The following is a 20,345-nucleotide window of genomic DNA, read 5'->3' on the forward strand; positions in this document are numbered from 1 at the left end:
ATTTCAGACGTTACTAGTGTAGAGTAATCAGGCCACCTCTGTATTATTAAGCATATTATAATGCTAATAAGAGGTCCATGGTTTTGAAAACATACAGATTCCCTCTGTCATAGTCTCAGTTGAATGTGTTTACTATATGATTAGTCTTGTATGCCTTGTTTATTGATGAATCTCATAACCATATGGCCTTTGAACCTCAGTTAGTTGCTAGTTATAGCACAGTCCCACATACCTGTAAGCATTTTATATTGGTAGAGGAGCTGTGAAAGTAGTTTCTCAAATATTGAGCTAAAAATTTTAATTTTCTCAAAAAATGGATGTGTGTTTAGTTTTTCAGTCAGCCAGGATTCAATCTAGGCCCTTTGGTACAAATACTAACTGGGGGGTCCACTTGGAAGGTTTTCTAACTCTGAATAACCTAAACACAATAACATGAAGAAACTGTACATTTTGCGTACTAGTGCTTCCAGTTTCTTTCTTATTAAGTAACATTCTGATGTGGTACCTTTACAGCTCATTCCTTTTAATAGTTACTTATTTTATTTGCATTTGTTTACCAGTATAGGCCGATTGAGCTGGTTGTCACTTTTCATTGTAGACTCTAGGAGATAAACTTCAAGAATTACGAAGTGAAATTACAAACACAAATGAACAGATATAATGTACAACAAAAATATTTTGATCAGTATATAAACTGCAAAAATCAGTAAATAAATGAAATGCAAAATATATATCCATAGAGATAGTACCCTATTAAGTTAAGCAGATATTCGACAACTTTTCAGTTTTCTGTACATTTCAAAGCAGTGCAATTTCCTACATTTGGAAAAGTACTGTGGTAGGTGTTTATAGTGTCAAATATAAAACTAAAAATATTGTTTTATAGTGTCATTGTTAGTCTATAAGTGTAGTTATGTTTGTCTTTTCTGTTATTTGTGTTTTATTGTAGCCGTTATCCCAGATCCCAGGAGATCAATTTTGGCAGCTGGTTTATCTTCAGTTTCCCAATATCATTCATCATGCTGGTTTCAACCTGGTTCTGGTTACACTGGCTTTTCCTCGGATGCAAGTTTGTATAAGTGAATTTCCTCAAATTAAGTTTAATGCACCATTATATATATTTATCCAGATTTGATGTCATACATGTTATAATTACTTGAGACATTAAAGGCCAAATATGTGTACCTTGTATTTGTATATTTGGTGAAAAATCACATAAGTCAATGGTAGTTACTGAATAGGGGGAATCCCCTTTCCTCAAAGCACAATAAACCACAAAGGTGTTTCTAGGTCAGCTGGTGCAGGAATATAAAGGTAAGTGTTGCAGATGAATGAAGATGTTGATTGTTCTGGGCATTGGCCACTAAACTACTTCAGGTGAGCTGGATATGTGTTTGTTAACTGAGAACTGCTACAAGATCACAAAGCTATGGCATCCTACACCTGGAACAGGTGTTATTACACTCCAGCTTTACTAGTGAAGACACTTCCAGGCTGCCCGCCACAGTGATGAAAATGTGCTGTGGGTTTGTTTCAGAGACTATTGGTTATACAATTTAGTGATTCTTTCTTGCTTTGTACAACATGGTCCATGGATTCTTTATTGGTTATGGATGAACTGATTGACCATAACCAGGTGCTACAGTTGATTGAAGAGCAGGATTGATCAGAATGGGTAGGTAATAAAATGGTACTATTGGTTGGATTAATGATAACCCCAAATAAAGTTAGAACCAGAAGGGGAAGTCTGGCATGTCCCATATAGGTAAGGATCTTACAGAGCTGACAGGATGATATGCCAGGGTAAGATACACTACTGATGGATAATATGCAATCTAACTTCACTTATAAATCACTAGCTGGTTGTCATATTTCAATATATTAGGTGATTGATAAAGGAGATCTCTTCTTCCTGGGGGTACATTGCAGGGAGTTATAGAGCAGATTATATACCCAAACTTTAGACAAACCTGGCCTTGATTAATCTTATTATGCCTTTGTACAATACGTATGGTATATATATTCTGGGGGGGGGGTATTATATGTGATTTTTAAGGGCTTTTTCCCTTTTTCAGTTTTTATATTACTCAATATTTTATTACTTTGTATCCCTAGACATAGACTTTACCTGGTGCCCTCTTCTCACTTAACAGTCATAACTTACTCAAAGTTTCTTATGTCTTATCTTTTTCTAATTCTCTTTTTAACTCAACTTATTATCATCACTTCAAAACTCACTAGATTCATAGGTATGTACTAGGCCATCTGGCCAAGAGGGACATTTTAATCCTGGCCAACTTTACCTCCCAGTGTGGAGTTTAAATTTCTCTTTCCGCTTTTTGGACTAATATCCTTAGTGAGGCTAACTGTATTAGTGCCATGGATTATTTATAAGGGCCTGAATATGGAATAAATAATTTTGCTGCCTCTGTCCATTAGTATGGTGGGGGGAGTCCTAGGCTAAATTTACAGTTTCCCATCCATAGATCTAAATTACACTTAAATATGGACAATGATGAGTTTTATATGGTTTGAAGACTGTTCCAGGACAGTCCAATTCTCTGTGAGATACACCTATCATTCCAGACTGTTCTATTGATGTTTTAGAGGAGGTTCAGATCCCTAGGCCAAGTATCTGTAATGCTGTTAGATTTGTTAATGTGCAGTACATCAAGGCAGGATCAGAGAATGTCTTGTATGCCAGACACAGGCCATCCCTTAGCAATCTATAGGAGACCGAATATACTAAAAGGTCTTTTTGACAGTCCACATATAGCAAGTTGTTTAAGGCAAATGTTCTTTTTGTAAGGTAATTCTGTGAGTATTCCACCTGTTGCATATGTCTGGACAGATTCATGCAAAAGGGAGCATTATATTCTATGATTTGCCTTATGAAGACAGAATAGAGGGGTGCAATAACATCCTTAGACCTATTAACAGTCCCTTTGTTAATAAGCTGTGCAACATAGATGGACTTCCTCACCACTGTGGACAGGTACTGTTTGAAAGTCAGGTTGTTTTCCACGTATGTTCCCAAATCATGAATGACAGGGTCACCTCTTGGGGAATATTTGCAATATGGTTACTTCATTGGGACACCGACTTGCCAAAGGTAGTGGGAATGTAATTTTTGGCATTTAGCTTTAGTCTGTGATTTTGGCACCATTTGTTTGCATTAAACCTTCCTGGAGGATGGCTAAGACTTCTGGGGATTTAACTACAGCACCCACTTTGGAACTTTGGTAGTAGTTTTAACTTCAGAGAAGTAGATGCCAAACAGGATGGTCCCAGCACCAAGTCCTGAAGGACTCCACTGGTAACTGGTCTTTATGTGAAGGTAGCTTATCCTATTTTGATTTTTTGTGTTCTGTCAGCCAGTTGGTGATCCTGTGGGTAATGTAGGGATTTATACTCTATTGGCTTAACTTTTCTACTATGATCCAATGGGGGATTGTGTCAAATGCTTTTGCCAGGTTAAGGTAGGCGGTGTGCACTGTTTTGTCTTCATTCATTGCCTTGGTGACTCTGTCAAAGAAGTCCACCAGGTTGAATAAGCATGACCTGCCTTTGATGAATCTGAACTGAGATGGATCCAGTGTTTGGAGGTTACCTATGTCCTTATTGATTAACTCCACTTCTTTGGCTATGCATATTAGGCTGGTTAGACCTATGGGTATGTAATTACCAAGATCAGTATGGGGTCCTCCCTTTTGCAGGGGTATGATTGTTGCTGTTCCTCATTCACTAGGTACAAAACCTCTGTTAAGGTTGAGGCTGAACGCTGTTAGCTACGTCATGCCTCATGCTATTCAGGATGTAACTGGACATATTGTCAGGGCCAACAAATTGAGTATTTGTTAGCTTTTGTAAGTGCTTTTATATCTTGGTCTTGTGTAATGGCTGGGGGGTGTCACTTTCTGGTATTAGTTGTGGAATCAATGGGGGGGGGGGCTAAAATCAGAGCTGAATTTTCCTGCCAGTAGGTTAATAATGCCTTCAGCTTCAATGAATGCAACAGCAGTCACTACCAGCTGGTAGATGTTTTGTTGAAAAAAATGAAGTGCCTCAGTTTGCAGTCATTGGCAAATCTGGATATTCATAGCCAAATTCCTACTTTTATATCTGATTAGAATATTCCAGAATATAGATGACCCCAGTACAGACTTCTGTGGGACACCACTGTTAACCTTGTTAGATATACAGACAGGTAACTCCCACCTTTCGTGCTGTGTCCTATTGCATATCTAACAGTGCATATCTAACAGTGTCTCACCCCTGCTCCCTCCCTCGGGAATTCCCTGCCTTTCTTAACAGCATCTAACCTGGAAGACCTGCTGGGACTAGCTGAATTACTGTGAATCTGCAACGTAGTCATTTAGCCAACCTTCCCCTACAAATCTAACAGTGTGTATGTGTTTTACCATGCACTGTTTTTAACTCTTGGAAATGGTATGATCTAGTTGTTCCGGTGTTCGCGCGGCATAACGCAAGCAGCCTACTGTACTCCAGATCCCCCCCCCACCCACCTTCTTTTCCTTCTCTAGCCTTTTTACCTGTTAAATTTGTCCCTTCTATAGTAGTTTCACCACTAGGTGGCAGTATACTCCTATACATATACTAACATACCCCACACAATCCACTCTAATTCCAAACAAGCCATCCTCTGTCTTGACCATTTCCCCACACTTAGTCCCATACACTTCCCTACACCCTTAGATTCAGTAGTAAATACCTACACATTATATACTTTTGTGTATATCTGGTTTTGTACTTACCTCTTGACTATTATCAAAGCCCTTTGGTTCTGACTTGGGTCTGCATTACTGATTACTTTTCTTGGCTGGCTTATCTCTTCCTTGGCTCTACCCGCTCTGTTCACCCTACGGGCTCACTCCGCTCCCCTACCCTGCCCCCAGCACATCTACCTTTATACTTATCCAACCACTCCCACATAACAACTTGCCTATCAAACTTGGCCCCTCCCTCCCTCTACTCCCTATCACTATCTTCAGCCTGCTTTCATACTCCCACCCACTGCCCTCTGCTTAACTCATTCTTCACCCTGCAACATCCCTGTCTACACCCCACACACTAACCTTTGTAACTACACATCTCCCATTCTTAACTGTCTCTCTTTCTACATATCCCTCTCACTTGACTTGCATCTAACACCCATCATGCAAACAAAACCTGCTCATGCTCTACTGTCCTTATTTCAAAGCCTCCTCCTCTTCTACCTACTCAGCCTCACAAGTCTCCCACAGTTCCAGTACTCTCCTCCCTTTCACACAACTTCAATATATGTTAAAAAAGACTTTCCCTCAACAATCCAAGTCTCTTCCCACCTCTATAAACATAATATATCTTTTCTCTTTCAAAGGAAACTCTTCATTACTCCTAGTAAACCACTTACCATACCTACCAAGCTAACCTCATTAAGTTCCAATACCCAAATGTATAACCCCTTAGATCAGGGATACCTATCCTTACTCTATTCTAAATTAGTCACCCTCCTCCTCCATTCTAGAGATATACACTCTAACCCAGGGCCTTCACATAACTCCAATTCCAAACCAGATTCACATAGTTCTCCCCTCCCCCACAAATCTCTTCTCTTTGCTACACTTAATGCCAGGAGGCTTTGTAATAAAATACCTGCCTTTCATGCATGGATACCCACAACAAACCTGATATTCTCTCTATCATAGAAACCTGGTTAAAGCCACATATAAAAGATACAGAAATAACACCCCAAACTATAAACTCATAAAAAGTGACTGATCCCAGAAGAAAGGTGGAGGAGTGGCCTTACTCTTCTCCTCCTCCTTAACAGTAACCCCCTATACTAAGCCCATACCCTCATTTGACACCGCTGAGCTAACCCTCACCCTTCTCATAGTAAACAACAATGAAACTTTATGCATTGCCTCCCTGTACATACCACCTAGTAACAATATCCCTATTCTAGAAGATATTCTTGCCTGGTTCACTTCCAACATAAACAATGAAACAATAATCTTAGGCGATGTCAACATTAACTGGTCTTCCATTGATTCATCAGCCCCTTCTCTAGGCATTAATCTATATCAATTCACACAGCTAATCCAAACTCCTACTAGATCAAATAAAGATTACACCACAGGTAGCATCCTTGACTGGCTACTAGTCTCCCACCCAAACCGAATTTCTGATAGTGGTACTCATCCAGACTCCCTTAGTGACCATCTCCCTGCCTACATACACCATTCCCCTCCACCCCCTCCTCCTTCAGCACAAACACATTACAACCCACAACATGCAAAACTTCAACCCCCTAATCTTTTCTAATGCTTTAAAACAGATAAACGGGAACCCTCTAAGGTCCCTTCCTTTAGACACTGCTGTCTCACACTTCAATACAGTTCTCACTGATCTACTTAACTGCTTTGCCCCCTGCAGAACCAAAAGACTCAAATCCAAAACAGCCCCCTGGCTAACCAAAGACACAAAAGTCCTCATGCATCTCCAAGACAAAACCTGAAAATACTATCAAAAATTCAAAACTCCCAACTCTCTTGCCGAATACAAGCAACTACAAAATCAAGTAAAAATCAAAAAGCATCAACCGTAAATCCTACTATCTTAAACTTCAAAAAAATCATAATACCAACCCCAAAAAGTTTTGGAGTAACATTGCATCAATACTATCTCCAAGCAAAAAGGAGAACCCCTGCCCTGACCCAGACTCACCTGGCCTCCACCTAGCTACCCAATTCAACTCCTTTTTCATTGACTGCATAGGCAAACTCACCTCATCTTTCCCTAATAATACCCCCCCAACATATCTGAAACCAAGGATTCAACCTCCAATAATTCTCAGTCCTCCCCTTTCACTCTCAAATCCATTCCTACCCACACTATAAAAAAGCTCCTACTAAAGTTAAAACCTTGTTCTAATGCCCCAGATAACTTTCCATCCAACTTTCTCAAACTAGCCGCTGATGGCTTCCCATCAGCATCCTAATAAATCGCTCCATCCAGAAATCCTATGTACCACACCTCTGGAAAAAAGCCTTCATCATCCCCCTCCACAAAGCAGGTAACAACATTTCAATCTCCAACTTTTGCCCTATTGCTATCCTGTCCCCTGTCTCCAAGATACTCAAAAAAAATATTCACCTGCAACTTTTACCCTACCTACTTGACAACCATCTACTGACTCCTACACAACATGGGTTTAGACTAGGACATAGCACCCCCACTGCCCTCCTTTCCTTCCTCGAAATCATCAACTCTGCTCACGACTCCGGTAACATAGTTTCTACCCTCCTCCTCGATTTAGCCAAGGCCTTCGATACTGTCGCCCATCAGCTCCTGCTTTCTAAACTCTCTCATCTTAATCTCTCCTCTTCTTCTATCAAATGGTTCACCAGCTATCTTTTAGCCAGGAAACAAGCTGTAAAATGGAACTACTGTACTTTCTCTTTCCTTCACACCCCAACAGGTGTACCTCAAGGCTCTATATTTGGTCCCTTGCTATTTAATATTTTTATCAATGATTTCCACCAAAAGATCCCTAGTGTTAAACTCGTGCAATATGCAGATGACTCTACTATCATCTGCTCTGCTAAAACTCTACCCATATTAACAAACCTTACTCAAGAGGCCTTCACCTCCACTGAGTCCTGGATGCTTGACAACCATCTAGCCCTTAATGCCTCCAAATCTAAAATAATGATGTTTACCCCTTCTAGACATACTGCTGTTGACAAAGCATCCTTCTCTATACTCAGTCTAAACAAAACATCTATTGAAATAGTTCCCCATGCAAAACTTCTGGGCATCCATATCGATGACCAGCTAAAGTCTGACATCCACCTACAAACCAAAATTAAAAAAAAAACATCAGAAACTCAGAATGCTTTATCGACACAGACGCTACCTTTCTCTTTCATCTAGATAACTCCTATCTACCACCTACCTCATCCCTTCCCTTTTGTATGGAGCACCACTACTCAGTAATTTCCAGTCAACCCTGAAATCTAAACTATCCTCATACTATAATAAAATTTCTAAGTTTACCACAGGATCCAAATCCTCCACTCATCATTGTAACTCCCTCCACGCACTAAACTGGTTGGAACTCCCAAGCTACCTAACTTTCATTCAAATAACAACAGCACACAAGCTCATTTTTAAACCTTCTAACTGTCCATCACTCTCCTCTTCCTTAAAACTTCACCAGCCACACAGAACACTTAGATCGACAAATCAAAACCTCTTGGAACTTTGCAAGCCTTTACATTCTTCAGGGCAACTCTTACTATCCTTCTCCCTTGCTAGATTATGGAACTCTCGTCCCCCTCACATTAGAACTACGCAGAATCTCCCTTCCTTTAAAACCTTACTCCACTCTCATCTTTCCTCTTTCTGGGAATGCTCCTGTACTCATCCTGCCTGAATCGTGACACCTATCTCTATCTTATCCTACGCAAAACTCTGCCGTTGCTTAAATTCTTTTATCTACAATTATGATGTACTAAATGAGCATTACTTTGTTGTTCTTGTAAATATCTTATAAGTGGTTGACTTAGTTCTTATATATGAATTGTTTTTAGTTAATTTGTTGCTCTTATATGCTGTACTAGTTATCACTTTTAAATATCTTTTTAATATTGTCTTTCTGTCTGGAGCTTTTCTCCTCGGGCCTCCATTGAAAACGGGTTACCTTAGCCCAATGGACTTTTCCGGTTAACAAACTGAAATAAATAAATATAAATAAATAAATATCCAGTGTTTGTTACCCATTGAATTAAATGCCGATTGACATATAATTGTCAGTTGTTCTCTCACGTTATAACAGTAAAATGCCTTACTGAAGATACGATCTTTAGAGTGCATTATCACCCTATCAAGTACTAATGCTACTTTCTTGAAAAATGCCACATGACACAAAAGGCAATAAACTAAGCAGCAAACAGCATGGAAGGCTATAGTTTATGCACAAATAAATGAGTCTGAGTTTCTTTTTTTCCTCTAGTCAGTGAAAATATTTTGAAGAGGTACAGTGCTGTTCTTAAGATTTCAGGTATGATGCAAATTTAGAGGCTTTCTTATAGGGCATTTCCAACTAGAGGGGGGTAAATGTCTACAGGATAGACCATCATAGTAATGTGGATAATAGGCTTGAAGTTCCTAGTGTTGATTTATATACTGTACAAGGTATGAGCTCTGGCCACAGGTCTAAAGCAAACTGCCTTAGGCCTTAAACTTGAAATTATGTGAAGTATGAGGCAATGTTATGTATTTATTATTTGTCACCACTGTCCTCTACATACATGGCCCAGATAAAACGGCGGAGATACTGAAAATCACTTTGCATTTTCACATACACTATAACAGCAAGGATCATTTAAGCATAGACTTAGGCATGAGATTAATGCATAATAAATTGGTGGTTTGGAAAATAATCAGGCTTTATCACAATATACCACAAAAAAACATCAACTGTCTACGCATTGTGCATAATGCATGGTGAACATCCATGCTGGAAATAAAAAAGTTAAACAGGACACCATGGTGATCAATTTGGTCTTGTGTCAAAATGAAGAAAAAGCAGAACATTAGAGACCTCAGGATTGGAGCTGGAGACTGAGTTGGGGTTAGACTTAGACTTTAGGGTTAATATTGCTTTAGGTTAGAAATATGTTTAGGTTTGAGACAAGGTACTGTGTTCTGCATAGTGGTGTGATGTGTTAAAATAATGCTGAGTGCTTGCGTTATGTATTTTCATCAAATGTATTTTTAACAAATTTATTTTTTATATTGGTGCATTTCAGCTGAGTGGATTCATTGAAGTTGTTTTGGCTGATGTGTCTATCACTCTACCATTCTAGGACCACCCACGTATATTAAAGAACTCTTACTACCTCAATGCAAAAAAGTCTCTGAAGGCCATGCATCAAAGTAGTGACAGTATTTTGTTGTAGGACATTTGCGGTGAATATTCCACTATACACTGATTGCTCCAGTTTATTTTAGGATGTGTTATTGTTTATGTAGAACCTATATGCAGAGATCGCTTGTCTGCTGATATTCACAGCACTGGTGGTAAAGTCAAATATCTCTGATCCAGTGTGTTACCACAGGACTGATGTTAACTTTTTTTGCTATTTTTTGCTGGTTTTGGTCAGTTTTAGAGAGACATTCTCTTTGAACAAGAATCAAAAAAACAAACGAGAGGAGATTTCTGAGAGAAAAATCCAGGAGGAGTACAAAAATTTGGGACCCTTAAGGTAAGGAATGATGCATGCTAACATATACTTAGTCAAGCACATACAACTAGTTCAACATTCATAAATGCTGTTACATTTGTAAGCCAGAAGTCTCAGGTCACACAGTAAGTTATTTCTGTTATAATAATTTGTCCTGTAGAAGTGTTTACTAACGCAGTGCATCAGCATCTGGAGGCATTGCATGTCCCTTGAATAAAACTTAGAATTATGGCATGACTATATAAGCCTGCAAATATATCATCTGTTGTTGCATTTGTTTTAGAATAGCCTTGGTATACTATTGCTTACCCATAAATTTGTCATGTTACTGATATGCAGGTCTATCAGCTATTAATGGTTGTACTAGAGATTAGCCATTTGCAGCCACATTACAATAAGTTTCTGAATCTGGCAACATTTGTATTCATTCATATGCATTCACAGCATTCATAGGCATAGAATTAATTAAGGCAGCCTAATGTCATGATCCTTGGAAATTAAAAGTTATCCTACAGTAAATATTTACACTACGCCAGCCAACCTGGGTTTGATTAGCAGCCCTGACACTGGAGGAGCCTGGCAGAGAGGGAGATGAATAAAGAGGCACTGCCTGCTTGATTTACTTAGAGAATAGGTATGGGACATGTCTCAAGGAAATTAACAAATCCCCACAGAAGAATGAACACCTTAACAGCAGTGATCTGCTCATATGGGAGGCAGGGGTGCTTGGGGGGGGGTGGCTACGTCACCTGCATAATTATAAGCAATGTCCTCCTGCTATGTCCATTGCACCCTCACCTCTGCAGAACTTACTGTAACGTGTGAGGAAAGGCTAGGTCATACATCAAAATACTTTGATGGATACCTATTTGACAACTGTATAATAACTGGCTTATCAGATGGTCAGGTGTATGGTAATTGGCGAGCTGGTAGGCAGGGGCAGAGTGATTTTATTTTTTAATGTAAAATGTTTAGACACCAAAATGTCAATGAAATGTATATATTCAGTTTTAGTTTCCATTTATGGTCTTAAGAACTGTTACTACCTAACTGCACTCCCCCATCCACAACTAAATTAATCTATTATGTTTTTTCTATAGTTATCCGGAGATGGTCACTGGAATTTTCTTTATACTGATGACTTTATTTTGGTTCTCTCGAGAACCAGGATTTGTGCCTGGATGGAATTCTCTCTTTGAGAAGTGAGTACAGCAGCCAAAGACATGAAAGCAGTCAGGCATTGATTACACACATATAGAATTACTTGGACATATGTATGCATGACTGCATGCAAAAAACTGCATGTTCACAGACACATACACGCACACACAAATGCATTCATATGGGTCAGTGATCACTTGTGTGAACAGACACACGTACATACAACTACAAATACAAGTACAGATAGACTGCATATTCTCCATGCATAAATGCATGCACAGATCTGCAAATGAACACCATATCAAAATGCAGATGGTGTAAGTGCATACACACATATCTGTAGTTGTACAAGCACACATCTGCACATCAACATGCATGACAGATTAAACCAAAAAAATGGCAATGTACTTAGTTTAATTTACTTTTATTTTATTTCACAGCAAAACAAATGAGATTACTCTGTTATTTAATGGTTTTAAAGAAGCCCATTATTTTTACTTTATGATAACCTAGTTTCAGAATTGAAAGGATATTGAAAATGAAGTAGGTAAGCTATATAATCTGACACAAGCAACATGCTTTATGTATATTTTTAATATATTTTATTTTAGCCTGTGGTCTAGGTTTGGTTGGAAACATTCCATATAGGTCAGTGCACTTACCCATTTAATCCATCCATCCATCCATCCATCCATCCATCCATCCATCCATCCATCCACAACCCCTTTTTCCCATTTGTGCTCTTGGGGTTGGAGCGATACTTCAACAGTGACAGTCATCTAGAACCAATATTCTCACTGTCAGGTGCCTAGCACAGCCATGGTTGTTCTTTCATGACTTGGGCAACAGGCTGTAGGGATGGTCTTCACTGATAGAGTACTGCAGTAGCCTGAGGGCAGAGATGAACAAACTGAAAGGATAAGCAGAGAGTATGGGAGATGAGCAAGCCTGCTGCTTGCAATAGAAGAGCAGGTCAGTTGCTGTAAATATGCAAGGCTGCTACATTCCACAGCAATGCTACAAGCAAAATGCACAGTGAGAGAACAGCAATGAAGTAAAGAGATAGTGAATATAAGCCCACCTTCATTCCATTGAGCCACTGCTTGTCATTAAATCCACTTAAAGCAGGTGAGTATAAATACGTATCAGAACGACATGGGTGGGTGTGGGGTATCTTGCAGAGATAATCTGTTCAGGCTGTTATAATGTTTAAAGTATTTACCTTACACAGACAAGGTACAGCGTTTCATTCTCTCTTTTGAAAGAAAATAGTATAGGCTTAAAATGGCTTGCAAGGAGAGCTGCCGTAATTTTTCCCATCCCAATTTGGTTTTATCAAAGGAAGGTTATGCCTACTAGCAGACTTATTTGAGAAGGTAACCAAGATAATGGATGAAGGGAAAATGGTGCATACCCCCTACCTAGACCTGGCTAAGGCATTTGAAACACTATCCCTCAGGTATTGTGAACAAACTAGGCATAAATTTGTACATAATTCACTGGATTGCCAGCTGGCTCACAGATAGGAACCAAGAAGTCAGGATAGGTGAGACCACCTCTACCAAGAGGCAAGTCACAAGCAGAGTACCACAGACTCTGTGCTGGGCCCACTTCTGTTTGGCATATACCTCTTGGAGGTCAAGGCTAGTGTCAAGGGCTTCTGAGTCCCCAAGTTGCAAATGACTATAAACTGGGGGCAACATAAATTCCCCCATGACACTAATATCCAGCAAGAGGGTCTTATGCAGACATATGTCTTGTGCCAAAACCACAGAATAAAACTCAATGCAAAAAAGTGCATTATAGTCCATTTTGGGAATATATCCACCCAGACAAATTATTCCAATGATAAGACACCCCTAAGAGTTGACCCAGTAATTAGAGATCTGGAAACATGTAGATAGTAATCTGGCCTTTGACCAACATGTAGCCAAGGCAGTAAGAAAATCATTCTGCGTTGCCCAACTTATAAGTAAGGGTATAACACTCAGGTCCAAGGATGTTATAGTACGACTCTACTTGGCCCTTATCAGCCCCATCATTGAGTATATTGCCCCCTTCACATGTATCTGACTAGGCATATGCAACAGTTGGTATGCCCACCGAGGTTCCTTACCAAAAGAATCCACAATATTAATACATTGTTCTATACAGATCATCTTAGAGCCTGTCTCTATCCTCGGTTTCCTTCAGGTTGTTGAGAGAAGAGCTGAACTTGGCATATAAGGCATCCTTAGATCCAGACCTGATGAAGCTTTTGCACATCTGCAAAATGAGCAGAAACAGAAACACAAAATCCATGGATTTTAACTTTGCTTGCAACATAAATAGAATATGCTGGTGAGACAGATATGTGTCTCAAAGGATCCCCATGCTCTGGAATTGGCTCCCCATCCATGTGAAGCAGAATCTATCCCTAACCTTATTCAAACATAACCTTGACCATTGGACGGGAAATAAGCTGGCCCTCACATCTGTTACAGGCAGAAGCCAAAAGTAAAAATTACCTACTAAAATTGGATGGGTAGTCATAAATTCATCCCTGGGTTGGTCACCATATCTCTTACAGACACAGGCTGACAGTAACCCTTCCATAACTAACTTACCCCACACATAACTTTTTATCAACCTCCTAACTAACATTCCCTTACAATTAAGACACACATGTTACAAGTGAATGCAATGGGGTTGGGCTGGGTTGTGCAGCTAGGCTTACAAAGGCCCAGGTGATCGTTAGCCTACATACCTATGAACCTGTATAGCTGAATAATTTAATTATTTAAAGCAATATAAATTTCCCTTGACAGTATTATATCAGGATCATTTATATGTGTGTATTTATTTATGTATCTTTATATCTTTTTATATATATATATATATATATATATATATATATATATATATATATATATATATATATATATCCATAGATAGATGGATAGATATGTCTGTTTTGCACTAATTTTCTCATCATTGAAGGTCATCTCATGTTACACAGATGTTGCACAATGTACAAAAAAATGTAATGTAGAATTTTTATTTTTATTTTTATTTTTTTTACTGGAAAGATTTAACTTACAGATCAGCAGACATCATACTATTTATTTTATTTATTTAACATTTGTTTGGCAGGATAGTCCAACTGAACGAGTGTCCTTTTTCAGTGGAGTCCTGGGGAGAAAAACTCCATAAGTTTACAGAGAGAAGAAAATTTTACAATTAGACATTACATAGTAGTAGCATACAGATTGTAGACTTTACAGCCGTTAATATACAATAAGAGAATATTCCCCTTTTGGTTGAAAATACAAGTGTACAAAATATTAAACGAGAATAGATACTATGTAAAGAAATAATAGCAACCATGTTTTTTTTCCTCTTCCAAAATTTTTTTACAGGAAGTACTTAAATTACTTAAATACTTAAATGACACTTGAGCTTAAAACATTTTAGAAAACGTTGATGTCATGAGTGCAGAACAGTATGCTTTCATTTGTTGTTGCTGTTACACTTGTAATTCTGTGCAATTATGCCAAGATTAGATAGCACTGTTTTGTTTGCAACACTTTTCATGTGATTAGAGGTAAAATGTAGAATTTAATGTCATTTAATGTCATCTCCTTCTTTGCAGGAAGGGGTACAGGACTGATGCCACAGTTGCTGTCTTCCTTGGGTTTCTCCTTTTTCTCATTCCTTCGAAGAAACCATCCTTACTTTGTTTTGATGGACATGAAGGTATAGAATGACCAGGAGTTTCTGTGTTTTTTTCCTTGAAAAACTGTTGATGCATACAATTAAGTGTTGACACTAAATTAAAGTAGCTGTTCATAAGTTCATAGGTCTTTACTAGGCTAATGACCGCAAGGACCTTTTTAATCCTAGCCATGCATCCCAAATCTCTGACAAGTCCTGATACCCTTGATAAATGTAAGCATGGGCCTGGGAGATGAACCATATACAGGTTAGCTGTGTCCATTAGAGACATAGGTACCAAACCAAGGATGAATTTCTGGTTTCCCATCCAATTGTCCAAGTTGCACTTGAAATGGGTTAGGGAGGAACTCTGCTTCACGAGGATGGGGAGCCTGTTTCATAGATGGGGTAGTTTCTGGGATATATACCTATCACTCCAGCAGATCCTATTTATATCACAGGCAAGGTTTAAGTCTTTAGAACGGGTAATTCTGGTGCTGTTTGTTTTGTGGATATTCAGGAGGTCCATCACAGTGGGGTCTTACAATGCCCTGTATTCCAGGCATAGATCTCTCCTCAAAAGCCTGTAGGAGGCAGAATGCAGGGGTAGATCCTTCGGGCAGTCTGCATAGGACATTTTACTTACACCCTGTATTCTTTTAGTGAGGAACCTCTGTGGACATTCCAGTTGTTGGATATGCCTGGTTAGGTACATACCAAAGGGGGCATTGTACTCAATGATAGGTCTGATGAATGCCAAATACAGTGGAACAATGACTTCCTTGGACTTAGATGCCATACCTTTGTTTATAAGTTGCACAAGATAGAATGATTTCCTCACCACTGTAGACATGTGATGGTCAAAGGCTAGATTACTATCTATGTGTGTCCCTAAGTCCCTGACTAGTGGGTCAACTCTAAGGGATGTATTGTCAATATGATAGTTATCAGGGGTGGATGACTTCCCAAAGGATACGATTATGCGTTTCTTGGCATTTAGTTTTAGTCCATGGCTCTGACACCAGTTGTTTGTCTGCATCAGCCCCTCCTGGAGAACATTTGTGTCATTTTAAGTCACAGGCTTTTATAATTTATAAAGTTGTAGCGAAAGTACTATATGACTTGACTTAATTGTGGTATGCTAATGAAGCAAAATGATACAATTATATTAAAAATGAAATCTATGCAAAATTAAGAATGTTTTATAATCTGTAATTTTCATGGCACTGGAAAAACATTATGAAATAGATACGACAAAACCTTGCAATATAGTAGCAATACAAGGACTTAGGGTAATTCTTAGTTTTTCACTACATACGGAATTAATAGTGCTGAGTTTCAAAATGAGTAAATGTCCAACATGTCCACCTAGAGTGCTGTCCTGGGCCTATACATTCCACTTTACGGTGTATACCTTCAAAAATCTGTGTAACCCTGAGTAACTTCCCATTCTTTTTTTTTTCAAAACAGGTTTATTGTTTTAACATATAAGAGAAATATCATAACAATTTTATACAAGTAATTAAAAATAGGTATTATTATAATATTCAACAAAACAACTAAAGTATTTACAAAGACATCCACTACAATCAGATCAATTAATTAAACTAAAATACCATGCTATTGAAATTAAAATTTTTTTAACAAATTTTGTAAATTATCCCATACAATATAATAAGATGTTTTTCTATTTGTTCTTGTCCTAATTGTGTTTATTTCCATATGGCACACTATATTCATAACATTTTTAAATTCATTGAACGAAGGAGGTGTATCTGAAATCCAATTTCTAGTTATTATTTTCCTAGCCACTGCTAGAATAGACCATAACAAGGGAAGCTTAACCTTTTAACACTTTGAGGTACAGGTGTGTTGAATAATATAAGAGATTTAGAAATAATGAAATTATCTGTAAAAGAGCCTGCAAAAATTCATTAATTGACTTCCAGTATTCTTTCAATTTTATACAGTCATAAAACATATGAGCCCAGTCAGCATTAATTTCTACATTACATCTCTTACATAAATTATCTTTATTATTTATTTTATTCATCATCAAAGGTGTATAAAAATCTATGTAAAAATTTCCATGTATAAAGTCTCCAGACAATGGAAGACGTAGTTCTATAAGCAGATTCCAATATATATTGTTTATCTTGTTGATTTGGTGGGTCCCCATTAATAGAAGTGAAATAATTCCAGTATGAATCTACACTGTAAAAAGTTTCTTGTCTGATAATTTTATGTATGTATGAAAGTTTACCTTTATCAGAAACTTTATGTTGTAAATTTAATATCAAGTAATCAATCAGTGTTGGAATAGATTCTTTAACTGTTATAGACATTAGATCTATTTTATTAATGAGATGTTGTCTAAAGGTCTGAACCTCTAACCAGCAAGTTTCTCTTAGATCAAATTCTTGTTTTAAGAAATCTAGATTTTTAACTTTATTATCAGATATCAACTGATACCAGTACTTTAGATCATTATCTATAGCTAAATGAGTTCCTTCAGAAGTAGATGACAAAAGCATACCCTGAGTATACATTATAGGGAATACAATAAAATTCCATTCCCTATACTTAGGGTGCATGAATATAAAGTTACGATAGCTAATAATAATATTTAATGGGTAACAAACCATATGTTTAGGTGTAATAGGTGAAGTACAAAATTCCTTTAGTAACCATAACATGGAGTTATTTACAGTCATATTTTTATGTGTTGAGGAGATTTTCATGAAGTGCATACTAATTAGCTCCCAATAATCTTTCCATTTTGCGACATATGACTGATCTATTAATAAAGTAATAACTTTTACAATAGAAGAGATAGTATATAAATTAAAGTCTGGAAAAGAAATACCCCTTGAGACCAGCTATTAGTATGTTTCTTTAATGCAATCCTAGGTCTATTAGGTGCCCATAGGAAATTTAACATTAGTGTATTCAGTTTCTTGATAATTATTTTTGTAGGTGGAAGTATTATTGATTGTATTAAGTATAAAATCTTGGGGAATATTATCATTTTAATAATTGTAAGTCTCTCCTTCATAGTAAAACATATTATTCCAGGTATTAAAAGATTTTGTATATTAAGAAAACAGGTATTATAATTATTATATATAATAGATTTAATATCTTTAGATAGTATTATACCTAAATAAGTTATCTGACCTGAATTGGGTACATATTTAGTAAAATCACTAATGAGAATATTTTTTCGTGTATATATAGGTAGTATTTTAGTTTTTTCTTCATTGAATATTAAACCAGAAATACTTTTAAAATTCATCATTTTATCAAATAGAGACTGCATAGAAGAATTAGATCCTGCTAATGTAATTAGAACATCATCTGCAAAAAAGTTGAATTTTGGATGTTGTATTTTCATCTATTTCAAAACCCTCTATGTCAGTACTGTTTCTGATCAAATTAGCCCAAGGCTCCATTACTAAAGTGAATAATAGTGGGGAAAGTGGACATCCTTGTTTTGTACCTTTAAGAATGGGTATTTTTTGTGAAACATATGTTCCTACCTTAATATAAGCCAACGTTCCTTTGTATAAATGCTCAATTAGATTTACAAATGCATCTGAGAAGTTTGTGCACTTCAATAAGGTAAACAGATAGTCCCAACTTACTGAATCAAATGCTGAACTTATATCAAGACTAATAAGTGTTAAATCTTTCTTTTTCCTATTTGCAAAATCTATTAATGTTAAAGTTCTTCTTATATTATCAAAAGTATTTCTATTTACAATGAAGCCTGACTGATCTATATCTATAATGCCGGGAATGATTGTCTTCAATCTATCAGCAAAAATACTCATAAACATTTTATAATCAACATTAAGTAATGAGATGGGCCGATATGAAGAACATCTAGTTGGATCTTTATTAGGTTTTAAAATTGGCGAAATAAATGTATATTGCCAAGATGGGGGGGTTATTAACTCAGTTTGGGCCAAAATAAAAACCTTATGTATTAATGAATATGTACTTTTAGAAAGGATTTTATATATCTCTGGTATAATACCATCATTACCCGGTGCTTTGTTTGATTTAAGCTTATTTATTTGTGTAATAACTTCTGTATATGAAATACTCTTGTCCAATATTTTAGTCTGTTGTTTATTAAGCTTTTTATTCATGTTTGTGGTTATAAACTCCTTTATTTTATCTTTAGGTTCCATGTTAATGTTATTATGGTTAATTTTGTGAAAGTGATTTCTAAATTCATCTAGTATTTCTGGTATACTAGAAACATTCTTTTTTTTCCTTAGAGAAAAGATTTCTTTGATATGGTTTTGTTTATTCAACCTTTTTGTTTTATTTTTAAGTCTATGTAAGTATTTGGGGCTTATTGAATAAGACAAAACTTGTATTTCTCTAAAGTTATTTTAACTTTATGAGTTAAAATTTCTTTGTATTTCTCATTTAGTTTGTTTATTTCTTCAATAACTTTCTTGTCCATAATATTTTCTTTATTATTATGTTTATAAGAGTCTAATTTACTTTGAATATCTAACAATTCCTTATCCCAAGATTTCCTTTTATTATTATACCATCTGATACTTTGTCCATATAGATATGATTTTAAGGCATCCCAAACATAAACAATGGAGACTTCAGGAGTATTATTTATGTCTAAAAATGTTTTACTTCTGTAAGTATATATTCTTTATAGTCTTTTAGTTGAGTTAAGTTTGCTCCTATCCTTTTGATCTGTACATTATGAGTCTTTTTATCATGAATTCAAAAACAATTGAATTATGATCAGATATAGGACATGGAATGATTTTGGAATTAATTAAATCTGTTACCATCTGGTTAGAAATAAAGACCCTATCGATTTTTGAATAAGTTTTGTATCTGTTAGAAAAAAAGGTGTATGGTAATGATTTTGAATCTATCTGATTATTAATATCATTCAAATGATAAGAATTAGCAAAATCATTTAAATGTTTTGCATTAGATGTAATTCTTCTTTTCCCTATAGTGGTAGTATCACTTTCATGTAGTATACAATTAAAGTCACCAGCTAAAATAATATCTCCTATAGAGAATGATATGATCTTATCAAGATGATGTTTCACTGTATTAATACCAATTCCAGGTATCCAATATACATTAATTAAAGTGTAAGTCTTCCCATTAATTTGTATTGTAACCATACAAAACATTCCTTTGTCATCCTGATAAGACTTAATGGTTTTAGGAATGGGCATACTTTTA

The 20,345-nt window shown here is 36.7% G+C and overlaps 1 protein-coding gene across 3 annotated transcripts in view; it reads left to right on the forward strand.

Moving 5' to 3' along the window:
* Nucleotides 1–20,345, forward strand: part of SLC13A4 (solute carrier family 13 member 4) — a 378,128-nt gene that overhangs the window by 281,282 nt on the left and 76,501 nt on the right. For all 3 annotated transcript variants that reach the window (XM_044087466.1, XM_044087465.1, XM_044087467.1), the window contains 4 exons: nucleotides 950–1,069; nucleotides 10,173–10,274; nucleotides 11,354–11,455; nucleotides 15,046–15,149. In XM_044087466.1, coding sequence (XP_043943401.1) covers nucleotides 950–1,069; nucleotides 10,173–10,274; nucleotides 11,354–11,455; nucleotides 15,046–15,149 — 428 coding nt within the window. The remainder of the gene's footprint in view (nucleotides 1–949; nucleotides 1,070–10,172; nucleotides 10,275–11,353; nucleotides 11,456–15,045; nucleotides 15,150–20,345) is intronic.

This window comes from Protopterus annectens, chromosome 11.part0 (genome assembly GCF_019279795.1).
Source record: "Protopterus annectens isolate FY-2018-M chromosome 11.part0, PAN1.0, whole genome shotgun sequence".
Taxonomy (NCBI): domain Eukaryota; kingdom Metazoa; phylum Chordata; order Ceratodontiformes; family Protopteridae; genus Protopterus; species Protopterus annectens.